At 32.3% G+C, this 19,723-nt stretch overlaps 1 protein-coding gene across 3 annotated transcripts in view; it reads right to left on the reverse strand.

Moving 5' to 3' along the window:
- The window catches only part of CNTNAP5 (contactin associated protein family member 5), a 949,942-nt gene that overhangs the window by 183,728 nt on the left and 746,491 nt on the right, over nucleotides 1-19,723 (reverse strand). For all 3 annotated transcript variants that reach the window (XM_074301761.1, XM_074301760.1, XM_074301762.1), the window contains exons 15-17: nucleotides 16,666-16,793; nucleotides 16,256-16,426; nucleotides 6,340-6,558 (exon numbers count right to left, since the gene is read on the reverse strand). In XM_074301761.1, coding sequence (XP_074157862.1) covers nucleotides 6,340-6,558; nucleotides 16,256-16,426; nucleotides 16,666-16,793 — 518 coding nt within the window. The remainder of the gene's footprint in view (nucleotides 1-6,339; nucleotides 6,559-16,255; nucleotides 16,427-16,665; nucleotides 16,794-19,723) is intronic.

Here is a 19,723-nt window from a genome sequence, read left to right on the forward strand (position 1 = left end):
TCTGACTCATGGCAGATATTTACAAAGGCAAAAAATAGTCACTATAAAGACATTAGGGGATGATGGAAAGACAAATAACTTGGGAAGAAGACAGCATGTATTCAAATACTGTGTTTGCGTCCAAATTCCTATCTGTTTTACAATGGGTAAATAGTTTAAAATGATGTGGACAAAGTAGAGGCCCAGTGAGGTCTCATCCATCCTTTCATCTGTAATTCCTGTGATATTATTATGAGTTGACACTTTGTATTTCATCTCTGTGGATTTGGGAGGAGGCACAGAAGAGGAAATGAGCTTAAATGGAAATAAAAATATGTCAACTGGACATGAGGAAAACTTTCTTGACCATCAGGGGAGAAGGAAACAAATTAAAATTTAATAATAGATTATGAAGGGAGGTTAATTTTGAAATCCTTAGAATATAATAAATATCATTATTGATTAGAGTAATGCCAATTAAAACAACTCTGAGATACTATCTAACTCTTAGCATACTGGTTAAAATGACAGGAAAAGAAAATGCTAAATATTAGAGGAGCTGTGGGGAAACTGGGATATAATGCATTCTTAGCGGAATTGTAAAATGATTCAACAATACTGGAGAAAAATTTGAAACTATGCTATAGTTCCTAACAGCTATAAAATTGTGAATATCATTCAATACAATAGTGGCACTGCTGGGTATGGATTCCAAAGAAATCATAAAAGAGGGAAAAGAAAGATGCACATATACAAAAAAAAAAAATTGCAACAGCTCTTTTTGTGGAGGCAGAGAATTGGAAATAGATGCCCATCAATTTGAGGACTGGCTGGATAAAGTATGGTATGGAAAAGTAATGAAATATTAATTTTCTATAAAAATAATGAACAAATTATTTTAGAAAGGCCTGAAAAAATCCACTCATCACTTACTACTCCACTCACATACAGAGAGAGAAATAGGGAGACAGAATGTAAATCAACAAATGAAGTATTTACTTTCTTTTTTCCTCTTCTGCATTTTTCCTCTCATTTTTTTTTGTTCTGATTTTTTTCCCAAAATTATTCATAAGAAAATATATAAAAAAGAATGTACATGTATAACCATAATAAATGTTTTTTTTTGTTATGTGAAACTAGGGGAAATAAAATTTTTTAAAAATAAATTCAAAAAGAATATAATAAAGATTTTGAATATCTTAAATATTTGCACATCTATATAGTAGCTGCTGAGCCAGATTGATTGTATTTATTGTATCATCTAACAGGGAAAAGAGAATTGTTGTAAGAGATTATGGTGTCTAGTCCTACCTTAAAACTTTTTCAACTGAAGGAACTGGGGAAAGACAAAAATCTCTCTGACTTGCCTCATTTAAAGCATCAAGAACATAATGTATTACCTACCTAAAGTAGGAAACTAGCTTCCAAATTTGACTATAAATAATACTAGATTTTAAAGTTATTGATAAATAAATTCTATTTACTTGAATATAAAAAGACCTGATGAGTCTGAGACTAGAGGAGAACAAGACATTGAATCAGAGAAGGAAATAAGAAATTAAATTTGGTGGAAGTAAGATTCGCAAAATTAGTGAGAATCTTCGATAAGTATCTTTCAAATGATTTGATTTGCAAATATGCAAATATGTTAGAGGAGATGATATGTGATTTGAGGGAGACCTATCTATTTATATAGATAAGGATGAATGCTAATATTATTACTCCACAATAGTGGATCATATTCATTTGGGAATATGAATAAAACCATGCCATTTTTCACACTTTGAAATGTTATTAATAGAACAGTGTTAATTCAGAGGTCTGGTATCTCCTCATTCTAAAGCTTTGTAACTCAATAATAATATATTTTAATATCTGGAAACCACCATCAGGATTTATAATTATAGTATTCTGAGGCATTATGCATAAAAATTTATGAAAGAATCATGTTTAATTGTTGCTCCATTTTTCCCACTGACAGTTTAAGACAGTTTACGATTTCAAAAATTACAGGAAAGGATTGAAAGTATGTCAGGCATGAAAAAGTTTCTTCACAAAGTCATGAAAACAGAAGAGAAAATATTAGAAATGAAGAACTTCAAGTAGATCGGTGGATTGGTAGAATCAGTTATATAGGCATATGGCTTAGATTAACATGCTGAATCATTATCATGACCATCATCATAACCATGCTCCTCATCAAAATCCTCCTATTCCTCCACTTTTCTGCTCTTCTTTCTCATCAACATCACCACCATCTCCACTATAATAATCATTGCTAATATTATCATCACCACCATCACTATCATCTATAATGATCACTATCATCTATAATGATCACTATCATCTATAATGATAACAATAATTGTACCATATTTTTCAAATCCTACACACCTTATAAATATTATAATATATTTATCTTTCTTCCATTTTCTAGCTCAGCATTGAAGAGATAGTACATTAATACTAAATGATTAATCCTTCCTGAATGGACGACATACATTTCTAGTGCTTTCAAATCTTTAATCTAATGCCTCCAAAGGCAATATGCCATACTCCCTCATTTTGTCCTTCTTTCTAAAAAGGAACTTTGAGAATTGTAAATAAAACTCAGTGAACTAATGTTTAAGAATTTGACCTATTGTCAAATTTTACACAGTGACAACTTTTCATTTATTAAATTTAAAAAAAAAACTATCACCCTTAATTTAACATTATTTTATTAAGTAGATTGATTTTTATGTTTTACAAATTTCAGTCAACTTAAGAAACATATTCTTTATGAATACAAGACAAACAGTAAGACTTCTCTCCCAAGGCCATCAACTCATTAAAAGTTCCTTGAATTTGAGGTTCCATTTCAAATAAAATTTCTAAAGATTAATACCTAGTATTAAACTTAGCTTTCCCTTTTACCCCTTTCTAAGTAAAAAAAAAAAAAAAAAGTTTACCAGAGATCCAAGACATATGATAATTTTATAGCTCTGCAAAATTTGCATGAAATAATATTTTTAAAAAGTTATAAGGCATTTATAAATAGCATTCAGCTAGAAGGATCCATAAATACTGCTTGAAGATAAATTAAGCTTGGGCATGAAATATAATTTATGAAAATTGCAAAATACTTGAACTGATTCTACCAAAAAGATATTAAATCTTGATGAATAGTAAGCTTCTTGAGAGAAATGAAGTGCTGCGCTTAAATAGAATAAAACAGACACATAAAATTTTAAAAATGTATTTTAAACAGCAAGTCCTATTACTTATATGGCTTATTAATTAAGCAAATACCTTGTAATCATAGAGACCTTTTTAATCATTTGCATCTTAGCTTATGTTAAATATGCAAAATGTGACAGATGAAAAGATAAAGTTCAAATTATGAAGAGAAAATGTGACATTTTCACATTATATTACTCTTCTTTCAGTTCCTATGTTCTTAATAAACTATTTAACTTAGATATAAAATGTGGCACTGAACCAATCTTGAGGAGTGAAAGGTCCAAAAAGCATGGGAGAACAATCATTCCCAAACTATTGCAGTTAACTATTACTATTTGTGGGGGCAGGAGCCTGTGGATTTTTTTTTTTTTAAGTCTTAGTGGGTAGTAAGCATTTGTCTTTATGTTCAAGTTTCTACTAGGCATTAGAAATTCAGGTTTTTATCTAAGGTCAATCTCTTGACTTTGATAATGTTACATTATCTCCAAGGCTTAATTTTCCACTTCATATTTAAAAATGTAATTAAAATTTCTTGAAAAGAAGCTACTTAAACAACTTTCAAATGATTTTTCTTCATGGTTTGGCTTGTCTGGATTTTCTTTTAGTTTGTTTTTTTAACTCCTAGGCTGAAAAAATATTTTCCAAGTTTAAGAAGAATTAAAGTTATCAACTTGTCAGTCAAAACTTGGTTAATAAAGAACCTGAATCCTTTAAAAACTGTCTATTTTTCCTACTACCACTTCTACCACCACTAAAAGTGGCAAAATAAAATTTAGCATTCACAGTAAGGTAGAGATCCCAGACAAGTTAGAAAAGAGCTCTATAGATTAATGCAGAGCTGGTATAAGGGCATCACTCCTAATGAAAAGAAGGCAGTGGGCTGCCTTCCAACCTCATTACCATAGAACTATTGGTTGCCTTTTGCCTATTTATTCCAAACAATGCCCCCCCCCCCCAATCTTCTCACAATAATCTGAAATCACTGTGATTATTAGAAACACTTATTTAGGACGAAATTTGTGCTAGCTAATCTGTAAAAAAGGTACAAAAGATAGTGATCACTCTTAAGGAGTTCACAAGATAGTTAAGAAGATAAAAGCAAACTAATATATATACATGTATATATATATATATGTATATGTATACATGTATATATATACACATATAAAAGTCATATATATGGAGTATGATTAAATTGAAGAATATGTGTTAGAAGTTTAAAAAAAAAGACTGTATATTTAGGAGAAAGCTAGATTATAAAGGGTTTTGAATGATGAACAGAGGATTTCTATTTGATCCTAGAGGTAATTTAGAGTCACTGGAGTTTATTGAGTGGGGACATATAAGACATTCTCATATATGCACTTTAAGAAAGTCATTTGCCGTGGATAAATGGAGGATGAATTGGAGTGGAAAGAGGCTTGAGACCGGTAGACATACAAGCAGGTTATATTGCAAAAAATAATAAGGTCCTTAACTAGAATGATGACAGCATCAAAGGAAAGAAAGAAAAGTTGCAAAGATAAAATTTCCAGACCTTAGCAAAAGATTACTTATGGAAGAAAGAGGGAAGGAAGAGATATCGAGGATGATTTATAGGATGACAATTTGTCTGGAAGAAATGGGAGGGTGATGTTGCCATCATAGAGAATTTGGGATAAAGAAGGAATGATTTAGGTGAAAAGATAATTTAATGATAGATATGTTAAGTTCAAGATGTCTACAAAGTTTCCAGATGTCTCAAATGCACTTGGAAATAAGAGATCGAAGGTCAGCAGAGAGGCTTAGGTGATAGGTTGGAGAATCATCAGTATATAAATTTTAATTAAATTCATAGAAGATAATGAAATCATCCAGTGAAATAATTAGAAGGAGAAGGGGAGAGAAAATGTCCCAGGATAGAACTCTATAGCACACAATTAGAGGGTACAATCTGGATGAAGATATAGCAATCTGAGAAAGAACACTCAAATATGTAGAAGAATCAGTGTGGAATAATGTCCTGAAAGCCTAGAAAGATGAGAGTGTGATGGAGGAGAGTGTGATGAATTGTGGCAAAGACTTCACAGAAGTAAAAGAGAATGAGGATTGCAAAAATGGCTTGGGATTTAAGCCTCTAAGGGATCATTATTAACTTTGGAGATATGAGTTTTGATGGAATAATGAGGTTGAAATCTGGATAGTCAGGGGTTAAAAAAAAAAGTGAAAAAAGAGAAAGTGGAGGGTTCTTTTGTAGAAGGATTTTTTAAGGAGTTTATCCACACTGGGCATTAGAGACATAGGACCACAGATAGCATTAAACTCTAATTCCAGGCTAGGCTTTGATTAATTTAGCCTTGGCATCCAAGTTCAAGATTAAATTTAAATGATACATAATTGTGGAACATAAAATTTATATAACATTTTAAAAGACACATTTCCTAAATTAAAAAAGGAACATAATTTAATTTTTAAAAATTCCTCTCCATCACTTCAATTGACACAACAACCAGTTACTTCAGTTCAGAAATGAATTACCATAAGGCAGTGGGATTTTGGAAAAAAAATATTGAGTTATCAACTTCTCAGAGAGTGACTTTCAGACCTCAGGCAGCAAGGAAGCCAAAATGTTTTTTCCTTTATGGACAAGTTCCACCCAAGTAAAATAAGCTTCAGCTAGTACATCCCATATTTTTAAAAAAGGGACCAAAGGTAGAAGTAATATGTATTTACAAAGAGAAGAGAATGAATATATATATATATATATATATATATATGTACATATATATATATATATATATATATATATGCACACACACGTTATTTCTTTAGGCCATGTTTAGGTAAGAAAAAATGTTGAAAAAAACTGAGGGTAAGAGAGTAAGAAGCTCCTTAGAGTTCTGAACATATACTTTATTGACTTTACAACATCATTAAATAATTTCTGTGTTTGGGTCACTAACACTTAAATGAGAGAATTGAACTGGATCTTCATAATTTAAAAAATAATATTTAAAATTGAGTTAGATATGGCAGGAGTCTCATAATGAGTCCATTGTTCTATTGATTTGGACTTTGATAGTATTCATAATTATGGTTTTAGAAACTTTAATATATAATATATTGACATTTAAACATTTCTCAAAATAAGTTCCCTACCTACAAATAATTGACTGGTTAGCTGCAATCGAAAATATCCCTCCTTTTGTGTCTCCAATATCTTTGCTGGAAGGTCATCCACCTGGAGAAAAGTCTGTTTGAGATTTCTTTCAGCCCGAACATAATGCCATTGGTTGTCATTCAAGGGTGATGGAGAAAGAATTGTGAGCTCCATGGGACCATTCCCAACGTCAATTGAAAATGTTACTTCTGAAGGAGCTGGAACAGAAAATGGGGAACATTAGAAAAGGCTATTATTGTACATGAATAATCAGTACATGAAATGGTATATGAATAACTAGTTTATCAAATATAAGTATTAGAATCACAGCATCGTATAATATGAAGTGATTTCAATTTCAACTTTTTCAGCTTTTCCAATTTCTGAACAGAAATTTCATCAACTGTATCATCAATAAGTCATTATCCTGATTCATATACTAATAACAAGCATTTACAGGCTTGGTTAAGGTTTTATAAAGTGCTAAACAGATGCTATCTCATTTGATACACAAAACCAAGTTTAACATTTTACAAATGAAGGTAGGTGCTATTATTATCTCCATTTTATAGATGAAGAAACTAAGACTAAAAGAAACTCAATAACTTGCCCAAAATTATACTCATAGCAACACCTTGAAGATCCCAGGGAGAAGGGGAATCCATTACTTCTGGAAACACCTCACTACAGTTTAAGAGTTTTGATTATTAAAAGTTGTTTTTTTTTTTTTTTCCCCATCACATTGTTCTTAACTATGCTTTAGTAGTTTCTGTCTACTGCTTTCAGATCTGTTCTCTGAGGTTAAGCAGAATGTGTCTTATTTGTCTTCATGGTAGTCCTTTAAATAATTGAAGGAAACTGTGATGTCTCTTTTAAGACTTTGTGTGTAATTGAACGATAAAATCTCAGAACCAGAAGGGAATTTACAAGCCATCTAGTTATATTCATACTGTATTAAAATTTACATTCTAATGTCCCTGACATATGATTATCCACTGTTTTCTTGAAGATATCTAGTGACATGGAAACCATAACTTCCATTCCATTTTACATAGTTGTAATTGTTAGCATATGTTCCCTTACTTTCCTTTTTTTCTCTTTTGATAAAATTCACCCATTATGCCTTATTATGTACTCTGGTATTGCACATGGCAAATCATATCCCTCTTCCATGTGCCCTAAAAATAAACTCCCTTAGTTATTTCAACAAAACTTTAAATTATTTAAAATGGAAATTTGTTCAAATATTGTTCAAACTCCTCTGGACACTGTCCAGAATACTGACGACCTTTAGAAAATTTGGAAATGATACAATGCTTCAGATGTGGTCTTCTTAGGGAATGATAAAGTAGTGTTCTTTCTATGTCTCTCTGTGTGAATAAGGATCTTATCTTTCTGGTTGTCACATAACAATTATGAATCATAGTAAGTCTTTAACTACTAAGAACCACAGATCTTTTCTGCTGAACTGCTTGTTATTAATTCTTTCCAATTTTGTATTTGTGACAGTGTTTGTTTTTGCTTTATTATTATCATTAAACCAAGTTTAACATTTTACAATCATTTCCATTAAATTTCATCTTCATAAACTTTAACCAGTGCTATGATCCTTCAATAAACATTTAAAAATATTCTGACTCTTGTCAAGTTTGTTACACATTCCTCCTGGATTTACTGAATCTTAAAATCTAATAAAAATATGATCCATGTCTTTATCCAAAACACTGAAAAAAATGTTTAACAAGAAAATCATAAGTATAGAAACATGGAGAAATCTATTGGACATATTTTTGAAACTTATTATTGAATGATTAATGACAATTCTTGTGTCTATTAATTCAATCTATTTTAAATGTCTGTATAGTACATTGTAGGTCACATTCATATATAATATACATAAGGAAGGCATGGAAACTTTATCAATGCTTTGTTAAAACACAGGTAAAGTGTATTTACTAATGTAATGATTCTACTATGAGGAAAGCAAAATTGTTTCAAAATAGGATCATGTTGAAGATAATTTTTTCTAGTTTGGAAATTTTGTCCTCTTTGCAGATTCAGGTTGGTATAGTAAACAAATATTGTCGTTTTTAAATGAGAAAACCTATGTTAAAATCTACTTCTGTTACTGATTACTTGTGTAAGTAACCATAAGCAAGGTACTTAACTTCTTGAATTTTCTTCTTCCCTCATCTATAAAATGAGGGCCTTCTTGGATCACTTATAAGTCTAAATTAATCTTATAAATGGCCCTATAAATTTACTCTTCAGTTTATAATCTCTGTTTTATTATCTCTTGATGTTAAAAAATTACTACTAGATTAGCAATCTCATCTTTCAATTCTTTAACATCACTTGTGTCAGGTACTCATCTTTCTTGAATTTCACCTCTTATTTAAAATATATGTTTGCTTTTAAACAAATATTACATTATATTAATAGTAGTAATAGAAAAAATGCAAGATCACTTATATTGAGGTCAACATTTTATTGAAAAGGTTTTTAAGCACAAATCAGAAGAAAAAAGCAAAAATGAAATTAAGGTATTGCATATGGAAGAATCTAATTTAGGGTTCTCCATCATATTCCCCTGCCCCCCAAAGACTGGCAGAGGAGCTTGAAAGAGACCTTGGCATTTAAATTGGTCTATTTGTTTAGTGTCATACCAAACTACCAAAATTTTATTTTGTTAAACTAGAAAAAATAATAACAAAATTCATCTGGAAGAACAAAAAGTCAAGAATATCAAGGGAACTAATGAAAAAAGAAATTCAAGATTCTGGTTTAGCAGTATCAGACCTAAAACTATATTATACAGCAGTAATCATCAAAACAATTTGGTACTGCCTAAGAAATAAAGTGATGGATTGGGAATAGATTATATTTACATGACACAATATTCAAGGCTTATAGTAATCTAATATTTAAATAAACCACCAAACTATAGCTTATGGAATAAGAACCCACTATTTGACAAAAATTGCTGGAAAAACTGGAAAAGAATATGTCAGAAACTCGGCATAGACCTACATCTCACACCCCACATGGAAATAAGGTAAAAATGAGATATATGTTTTGGGTATAAAGGATGATACCCTAAAAAAATTAGGAGAGCAAGGGATTAAATTACCTATCAGAACTTTGGAGAATGGAAGAATATATGACCAAAGAAGAACTAAAGAACATTATAAAAGGCAAAATGGAAAATTTTGTTTACATTAAATTAAAAGTTTGTTTTGTACAAACAAAGCCAACAGAAACAAGATAAAACAGAACTACAAAGATGGGAAAAATGTTTATAGTCAATGTTTCTGATATATTTCATTCTAAAATATATAAAGAACTGTGTCAAATTTTTAAAATAAAAGTCATTTCCCAATTGATAAATGGTCAAAGGATATGAACAGACAATTTTCAGATAATGAAATTAAAGCCATCTATAGTCATATAAAAATGTGCTAAATCACTATTAATTAGAGAGCTGCAAATTAAAACAACTCTGATATCAGAGATATCACTTCACATCTCTCAGATTAGTTAAAATGACAGGAAAAGAAAATGATAAATATTGGAGGGACTATACAAAAACTGGGGCACTGATGCATTGTTGGTGGAGTTGTGAAATGATACAACCATTCTGGAGAGCAATTTGGAACTATACCCAAAGGGCTATAAAGCTGTTCATACCAATTGACCCAGAAATGCTATTACTGGGTCTATAACCCAAGGCAATTATAACTGAGGGAAAAGGAAACATATGTGCAAAAAATGTTTGTAATAGCTTTTTTGTGTTAGCAAAGAACTAGAAAATGATTAGATCTAAATCATTTGGAAAATGGCTGAATAAGTTACAGTATATGAAAGTAATACAATATTACTGCTTTATAAAACATGATGAACAAACTGATTGTAGTCAGGCCTGGGAAGATTTACACAAACTAATGCTGAGCAAAACATATAGAACCAGGAACACATTGTACACAATAACAGCAAGAATATGAGATGATCATCTATGAAAGACTTGATATTTGTCAGTGGTTCAGTGATCCAAATCAGTCCCAATAGAGGTGGATAGGTAATGCTATCTGCATCCAGAAAAAGAACTAAAGAGACTGAATATAAATTAATACATGCTATGTTCACTTGTTGTTTTTTCTCTCTCTCCCATGGTTTTATTCCTTTGTTCTGATTTTTCTCTCCCAAAATGATTAATAAAACAATATATATTAAAAATAAATAAATTTACTAGAAAAAATAAGTAAAAACATTAGTTTTTTTTTTTTTTTTAAAGAAAGTGACTCTGGTGATGAACAAGTTTAATATTTCCATTAAACAAATGATAGCACTGAGATTTGGAGGGAGGTAAGAGGACTTGTTAAAGAACAAAATGTAAATGGGTGAAAAAGAATTCAATGTGAGCCTTTGGCCTCCAACTTGTTTGCTCTTTCTACAATACCTGAAATACTAATAATTTCAACAGAAAGAGAGAGAAAATGGAATTCAGTGGAAGAGGAAAAAGCTTGTATATGTAGGGCTTGGCTGAATTCTCTTCTATGTTGTAGCAGGTAGATTATTTCCTCTTCCCTTTCTAATTAAGCTAAGTGGAGGCAAGCGGTTCATACTTATTTCTTCTCCTGAGGAGATTAAGAACAATGGACCACTGGAGTTCAGGAGTTCAGAACTCCATAAGTCTAAAGCAAATCATATTTCTATTAAGTCCAACACTCTTATGGTAGGCCCAAAAGCAGGGTGGGGAATGGCACCTGATTGTCAAAAAAAAAAAAAAAAAAAAAAAGAAGTTAAATATCTGGGATCAGAAGCTAAATAATCAAAAGATTCCATTCTTATCTATAGTTAAGTCACAGAATCTCTACTTGGAGATAGAGAGAGGAAACTTAAAGAAAGAGAAAGCCAGAGAAAGATACACAAAGAGAAAAACAGAGACAGAGAGAAAGAGGGAGAGACAGATAGAAGACTCAGAGACAAAGACATAGAGATGAGTAAAGTAATTTTATTTTAGAGAAAAGTGAAAAAGGGAAGAGACAATATTTCTTTGGTCATATATTTGGAGTTTCTACAATCCATTCACTTACCCACCTTCCTTCCTCATAAATATTCTTTCCCCCTTTCCTTGAGTCTATTTCCTGCCTCTAGTTACTATATTCAAAGATAAATTTATGGCATGGTTGATAGCATTAATTCCTGTGTCTAAATCAGGAGGAAAGCTAAAATCTTTATCTCAATGTCTTCCTTCCTTCCCCTAAACCTTGGAGGAAGTACTGACTGTACTTCTTTTCAAAAGTATTAAATTTTGATTTGAAAAAACAAACAAATATGGGTAACATACTTTTCTGCCAAATGTGAACTATATTTCTAATTTTATTTTATGATCATATTGACCCAGATAAATCACTAAGTACTCACAAACCTGAGAATGAAAAAAAAATTAATCCTAGATAAATGAAAATGGATTATTTGCAAGTGTGGATCTTCATGAAAATTGAAAATCATTTATAAGTACTTCACTTGTATTTATTCTTCTAATATTTATGCTAAACTTCTAGGATACAATCAGGCAATTAATGAATGTCTATAAAATTAGCACTTCTACATGAGATCAAACTGTAAAAAAGCATGTGGGATGAATGTTCAAGAATTTGCAAAACACATCTCTTCAAAGGTAGCTTAACTATTTTATTTGCTTTTTCCCTCCTCCATTTATAGCAAATCTTTACATTTACTTTATTCTTTATGATGAAGATATTTATGAAAAATTAGTTATTTATGAAAACAGCACATGAGAAACTAGAGCATAAAAACTTCATTTTACAGTAAATCAATTTAACGATTATTTATTGGTCAGTGCTTGGTATTTAAGAACACCCTCCCCCCACAATAATGTTCAAGTTATCCTCATGTACTTGAGAAATTTATAGGCTTTGGGGGGGGTGAGTTAAAGTTAATAGATATGAAATAGCTATCATGTAAATAGTTTTTCTGATTTTCTCAAGAACCCCTCCACAATCCATTTGTACCACCTAGAATAAAGCACTCTCTAGACAAAGTTGAATAGATATATGGTAATTTATGAATATTATTCACTGAATGATGTATCACCTTTTAAGCTATATCCAGTTTTATGTCTTAGGTGAATCCTATTTACCTCTATGGCTTGAGATTTTTTGACTGTGGTTTATTCATCTATAACATATGTAAGTTAGACTTGCCACCCTCTAAGGCAGTGTTCCTCAAACTTTTTATATAGGGGGCCAGTTCACTGTCCCTTAGACTGTTGGAGCACCTCACACTCTGTCTCCACCACCTCAGCCCAGTGCCAGAAGTGTGCATTGCTAACGCGAGTTTAGGTTGAATGTCATTTCTGGTCTGATTTTACCTTAACCTGGCGGGCCACATAAATGTTCTCATTGGGCCACATAAATGTTCTCATCGGGCCACATAAATGTTCTCATCGGGCCGCATATGCCCTGCGGGCCGTAGTTTGAGTAACCCTGCTCTAAGGTCTCTTTAAAGTCCAATATTCTCTGAAACTATGAATAGGAGGACTTTGTTTCGTATTTATTTTGGAGATGTTCAAAAAGTTATAGCTACCAGATCTTAATGAGGTACTATGGCAAACATGGAGGATTATTTACTTGTAGGCTGAAAATTTGGATTGTAATATAAGCTGAACCACAAACTCACTTATTGTTGTTAGAAAAGTCAAATAACTCAATTGTCCTTGAGTATCATAAACTAGAAAATGAAAAAAATTAGGTAATCACTAAGATTTCTTCTCATTGTAAAATTTTATTCTATAACTATATGAAGAAAATGTACATCTAGTCTGAATTCAAATTTATCAGTATTGTCCAGGATCATCACTGTCTCTGATATTTCAAAATGTATATATATATACACATACATATATATATGTGAAACGTTTCTTCTTTATCTTTCTATCTCAACTGCTTAGAACAGTATTTGTCCTTCAAGAAATGCCTGTTGAGTGAGTGACTCTACCTATCCATCTAACTAGCTATCTAGTTATTTACTTATTAATAGATAGATAGACTGATAGATTGTATGTTGGATGTGCTCCTTTTCATCTTATAATTTCTATAAATAAATCCTTGTATGCCATGAGATATTTAGGTAAAGGGGCTATATAAGCAACTTAGAATTCATAGTTAAGTCTATTCTCTGATGGTTCAAGGACATTTAATAGTAGAATTATATATCAATAAAAAAAAAATCTCAAGCTATTTGTACCTATCAAATAGATGATATTTTGCTAAATTCACCATTATAGAAATAAGGTTGCCAAAATAGATGATATTTTAGACAAATAATTAAATTTTTTTGCTATTGCAAAAAATACCAATTATGGCTTGTGGGCACACTAAAGTGGTTTCTCATTTTTTATAAAATAATAATACCAAATGCTAAAAAATCCAAATAAACTAGTTGGAAGCGACCCAGAAGTCAATGGATTAAAAAAATTCACAGAAACCTATTGTTTCCTGTCCAACAAATTGGATGTATCAAATTTTGTTGCTCAATAATCTGTTGCTCAGATTATTAATGGAGCAACCCTCAGGGATGAGGGGAAATCCATTTTGTGTCTCTACATCTGTGAAAAGGCCATCTCCTTCCCAAGCAGCTGGTCTGCTGGTGTTCCTTGCTATGAACCTTTTAGGCAGAAAATTCCATCTGGCTGCAAGATGCAATATGATGATATACTAAAGAGAAACTAAAGATTTGGGAATAAGGGAATAGATAGCAGAAAGATCTTGAGACTTCCCAATATTTATGTAAGTACTTGTTTTAACAGTATTGTTTCTATAGAATACCTATATTTTTTCCGCTAAACAATTATCTCAGTGGATTTCAAGGTTCTGACACATTTAATGCTAACCTGAATTTTTTAAACCATACTAAGAGTGAAGTACTGAATCACAAAGTACAAACAAATTGGACTTACATGTGCAATTAACACTAAATCATACCTCATTACCTTGTGGTAATGCACCATGACATTTACCATTGTGTTACTGAATCAAAAGGCTGTGGGGCATGATTTTATTAAATTTTATGTTAAGGTTATTATACCCATATTATGAAATAGTTGGTACTCAATGCCACATTTTCAGTGCCCAGCAGAGTTGAGAATGAAGGATCCTATTTCAAATCCAAAGTCTCAATTGCTTCCTTTCATTAATACCTGCAATCATTGGAGTAAAAGGAGGCTAAAGGTTCCAATTAAGGAGATCATTTTTTTCCTTATGTGCATTGAGTTGGATTGCAATAGAATCACTTAGCATCTCTCTATTTAGCAAGAGCCCTTTGGAATAATCAGGAGTAGTCTCCTTAGGCAAGATCTTCCATCTGCTCTTTGATGAGAATGGAGAAGGAGGTGCTTTCAAATTTCAAAGTGTATTTTATTTAAGCGCTATTTACACTGTTAAAGATATTTTATGCAATTGGGTCATTGATGCAATACAGTCAATTAATTCAATCTGACTATGAAAGGGCATTGAACTATGTGCTAGAAATAGAAGGAATATCTATTTACAAGCAAGAGGGTAATAGGTGAAGCAGCAAAAGCTCCCTGAAAACAAGACTGCAACTAAACAGGCAAGGGCTAATTGGGTGATGACCATGAAGTGAAATCCTCACCCTGCAATTACACATCCACAGTATTGGAAAATAGATCAGGAGTCTCCTTTGGTGACAAATATCAGATCAGCAGGCCAAAAATGAATCAGAATAAGAAACAAAACTCAATCTTTAAATCTAATTCAAAAGATTTGTGATTTTTCTTATGGTGCATAATATCACCATACACACAGATCTTTCATAGTAGCCTCCAAGTAACTATGGCTTTAAAATACTTTGAGCAGTCATTGAGATAAGAGTCAGAAAGCCAGCTGTCAAACGTATGCTAATTTTTTCCTCCCTCATCAGGACCTACCATTGCTGAAGGTTATCATTCTTGTGACAGTCTCCAAGAATACAATCACCTGCATTTTACAGCAAGGTGTATAACTTGGGATAGAACCCATCTTGGACAGAGCTTTATAACATCACTTTGAAAAGTTGAGCAAGACCTGTGAAAATGAAGGTTAAACTTTGGGATGCTCTTTCAAAGGATCTCATGGTGAAATAATCTTCTAGGATGTTATTAGATGGGAGGTAATTCATTATTAATGTTTATCATAGAATCCTAGAATTTTAAAGCTAGAACAGATGTTATAGAAAATGTTGTTCAATTTTTTTGAATGAAGATGTCTTTGATTAATTCATGTGTAAATTGGGTTTAAATGAGGCAGAATTGGATGGAATCATCAGCTCTTCCAGAGCTGCCCCTGTCCATTGGCAGGATAGAGTCAAGATACCTGGTGATGACTATAGATGTATTGGAGGTCTTTGGTACCTTTGGGGTCTAACCAAACTCTAAGAGCTCCACAACACCTGGTTCACTTGCCTTCATGGCCATTGAAAAAAAATTGTTCTTGTTCACCCATACCACCAGCGGAAGTCTTCACATGGTTGGAGTAGACACTCCTCTAACTCATTATAGGGTCTGAGACCCCTTGGTTATTAGTTTAGCTGGCTTAGCCAGTTTGCGGAAACATTTTACCAGGTTGTGGCCATTGTGCATGCTGTAGCTTCTTGGAGCTACAGATGAGAGGTATATCAGATGGACACCAAAGGTAAAAAGCAGCCTGTAAAGGGCTCAACAGTTCTCTTTCAGAGGCACTAGTCTTCCCTGAACACACTGTATGTTTGCATGAATAAATTGAAAGGTGAGAGAGTTAAGCTGAATGACTAAAGTTCACAGAAGTAGTCAAGTCTGGATGTCATCCCCCATTCGGATGTGTCATATGTGTCAAATTCCTAAACATAGTCACTTACAGCTTATTTCCAGCCGAATGAAGTCTTTAATGCCCAGATTTTCCAAGAAGATGCCAGACAAAGCCGTGGTTTTGAAAAATAATGAAATATCAGCGCTGAATTCTGCATGAAAGGTGGGGAAGTGAAGGTAAGAGGCTTCTGTATTAAATGAGGCTGCATTCCAAAAATGACCTGGGGGGAAAACAAACATCCTTCATTGGTATGGAAGGCAGTGGTTGCATGGAATGAATTAGAATATCTCTTAGGAGAGTTTCTTTCTTGGAAGGGGGTTTGTGGGATAGTGGACAAAGCAAGTGATGGGTCAGAGCTGTGGAGGGCTTAGGAGGGAAAAGGAAAGTGAGCATATGAAGGTGGTGAAGCATCTCTTACTTAAATATCATGAATCAAAAGTCTTTTGGTTTATTACTCACGGTCTCCATAGCAACGTAATGGGCCAATTCTCCAGGCAGCTTCTGAGTTTGATCTGTTGGTATCAGTGATAACTATTTGGGTGACAGGCAAGTGGTCTTTGAATGAAAGAAGGCCAGTGTCATTTGTCCTACAAAAAATAAATACAGAATATATCTTTTATTTTTACCCTTTTTCAAGGCTAATAGTAGATATTTTTCAGTATCCTGCTTTTCCAGAATGATCTCTGAACCTAAAGGCAGATGAGCCAGAAGGGGAAAAAGCAAAACAGGAATGAAAAACAAACCTTTCCCATTTCATTAGCAACCTGAGAATTTGAGAGAAGCTGAGGACTTAAATCTTAAAATTCATGGTCAGTTTCTAAGTACAAAAAGATTTTCATTTTTGCTCTTTTTTGAAAAACAAAGGGGTTTCAGGAATTACAACTAACTACCCAAAAAACTTAAGAACACCTGCACCCAAACAAATAGCAATTTAAATTGTCTTCACTGGAGCTGGATTAAAGACCACTTCCCTGTCCTGTAAAAAGATCTACTTTCTTAGGAACTACCTCATTGCCAATAGTACAAATCCTATTTCCATAAGCTTCAAAGGTTCATTTCAGAAAACTGCTAACAAGTTTTAATCAGTGTTGGACTCTGATCACTGCTTTTGTCTCTTTCCAGAAATAGATCTTGGTATAGTTTTCCTTTCTAGCTTTAATTTTTTTCCTAAAAAATTGCTGGAAAGTATGGTTATATTCTTTTATTTAAAAAAATGCTTATCACACAGTAATACTTATCATTGATTCATATAGTTCCTTTACCTATTAGCTTTTACAAAGTGAAATGGAAACTCACAATTTTAGAGACTTGTCCTAGTTCATTACCTTAGGCAAAGAATTTAAAATTCTGAGACCTTTGTTTCCTTACCTGTAAAATGTGTGATTTCAACCAGATGGACTCAGATATCCCTCTACTTCTAAACCTATAACTCTATCATCTGTTTTCCCTGTTTCCATTTTACATTTTGATTAGAGTTTCCTCCAAGAATGTAAAATATTTCTAATAAAATGAAATCAGAAGAGATTAAGTATATGGTTTATTTAGATTGTGACTAGGTTTAGGAAGATGTAGATATAGGCAATCCTGTCTTTAGCAATGTACAACAATCACACAATTTTATTTTAAAAACTGAGAAAAATAAGTGTTTGACTTACTTTATCTATACAAGTAGAAATCAAGCAACATAATCTGAAATCATGCAGCAAAACCAAGTCTAAAATGTAGTTCCAATGTACTCATCTATCCTATTTTCCTGACAGAATTCAATAATCAAAGTAAGGACAACAGATGCTAAAATAATTCTAAGATCTCACAAATTGCATGATTTTATTATTAGCTAGAAAATCAGAGGAAATCTACTCCAAGTTTCTCATTGTATACATAAGAAAATTGAATAAAAGTTAAATGAATCATGTGATTTAATAGAAGTAACAATGGACTAGGAATGTCAAGAGTTTTGAAATAGTTTCAGCCTCTGGTAGCAACCACGTTAGTGAATATGCCTTTCTTCATAAATGTAATGACAGAGCTGGACTACATTAGATCTAAGATTCCTTCCAATTCCAATTTGATGAGTCTGATTTGCCCAAGCTTACATAATTTCCTGATTGCCAATCAAGAGTCCTTGGAAATATTCTATAATGTTACATGTTCCTTTCCCAAAAGGGAAAGCCAAGTTCCTGCTGACTTCAGTAAATATTGAAATTCTTTAAGAAGTTTAGTTGTTCATAATATGTCAATTTGCAATGAAATCCATTGGACTAGGCATGTTTAAATTAATAACTAAGAAGAAAAATTAGACTGAATTGGAGCTCCAAATGTTTCAGTGGAGATACCAAGGGTCTTTAGATTTCTCCTTAGAGCTACAGATTCAATCTGGCTTGCAACAGCAACCTTGGAGAATCACTACACAATCCTCTGCCTTGCTTCTCCTTTGATCTAAAATTTCCATTTTTCTTTGTCAGTTATTACTCTGAATTCTATTTCTATTAAGTTTATGTTTCTTCTTTCTATTTTGACATTATTATTTTTAAGGTGTCAACTAAGTAAGATGAATGGCTTGGCCAGAATTGTCAGCCATTAATTTCTATTAATTAAGTTAGAGCCATTCAGAAGGAATGGTCAAAGTTATTTTAGATCTCCTAAATAATAAACTAGTTAGTTAAAATAACCCTAATATTTGACAATTTGAAAAATTTTCTGTAGAAAACTACCATTGCTTCATAAGGCATAAGTGAGAATTAGGTACAGAAAGGTTCCAGTTACTTAATTTCAATGAAATTATGTATACTTGATTATCTTGATTTCCCCATGGACTTCTTTGCTTTGAGTCCATTATTGGATTGCTCTTATTGTTATTTTTGTATTAATTACATGAGTAATTTATTTCCATTACTTTTGTTTCTCCAATAAATGTATGTCTCTTATAAAAAATTTTAATTGCCACTGATAATAGCAATACTTGTCCTCTCTGGCTCAATAAATACTAACATTAAAAAAAAAATACAAAAGGAGAAACAAACAAAATGAAATTATATTAAATAAACAAAAAATATTTAACCATATTAATTTTAGCTTTCCCCTCATCATGGGAGTTGTGGCCAAGTCAAGTGAGTTTGGCAGAAGCTGGCTCACATTTTGAGGGTAGATTGCTCTGTTTTAGTAGGGAGCTGGAAAGCACCTTGAAACCTGATGGTAGAAAATGAGCTTTTAAAACTGCTTTTTTGAAAATGACTGGGACATTTTTTTTTTGTTTTTGCAGTAAATTTCCCTTCCCTTTCCTCCAAAAAAAATTTTAAAAGTTTGTCTTTGGGGAAAAGAACAGAAAATGTGATTGTTTTGTATCCTGAATAGGCTTTAACACCATGCAGTCCCGTAGATTTTCACACAAACTTCACAATATACCTCATAATGTGACAGACTAATTTTAAAGACTCTTATCCCAGGAGAGGATTCTAAGAAGAGGGCAGAGTAGGTGAGAAAATTACAAGCTCTCCAGACTTCCCCCACTAACAAG

This window comes from Sminthopsis crassicaudata, chromosome 3, assembly GCF_048593235.1.
Source record: "Sminthopsis crassicaudata isolate SCR6 chromosome 3, ASM4859323v1, whole genome shotgun sequence".
NCBI classification, from domain to species: Eukaryota; Metazoa; Chordata; class Mammalia; order Dasyuromorphia; family Dasyuridae; genus Sminthopsis; species Sminthopsis crassicaudata.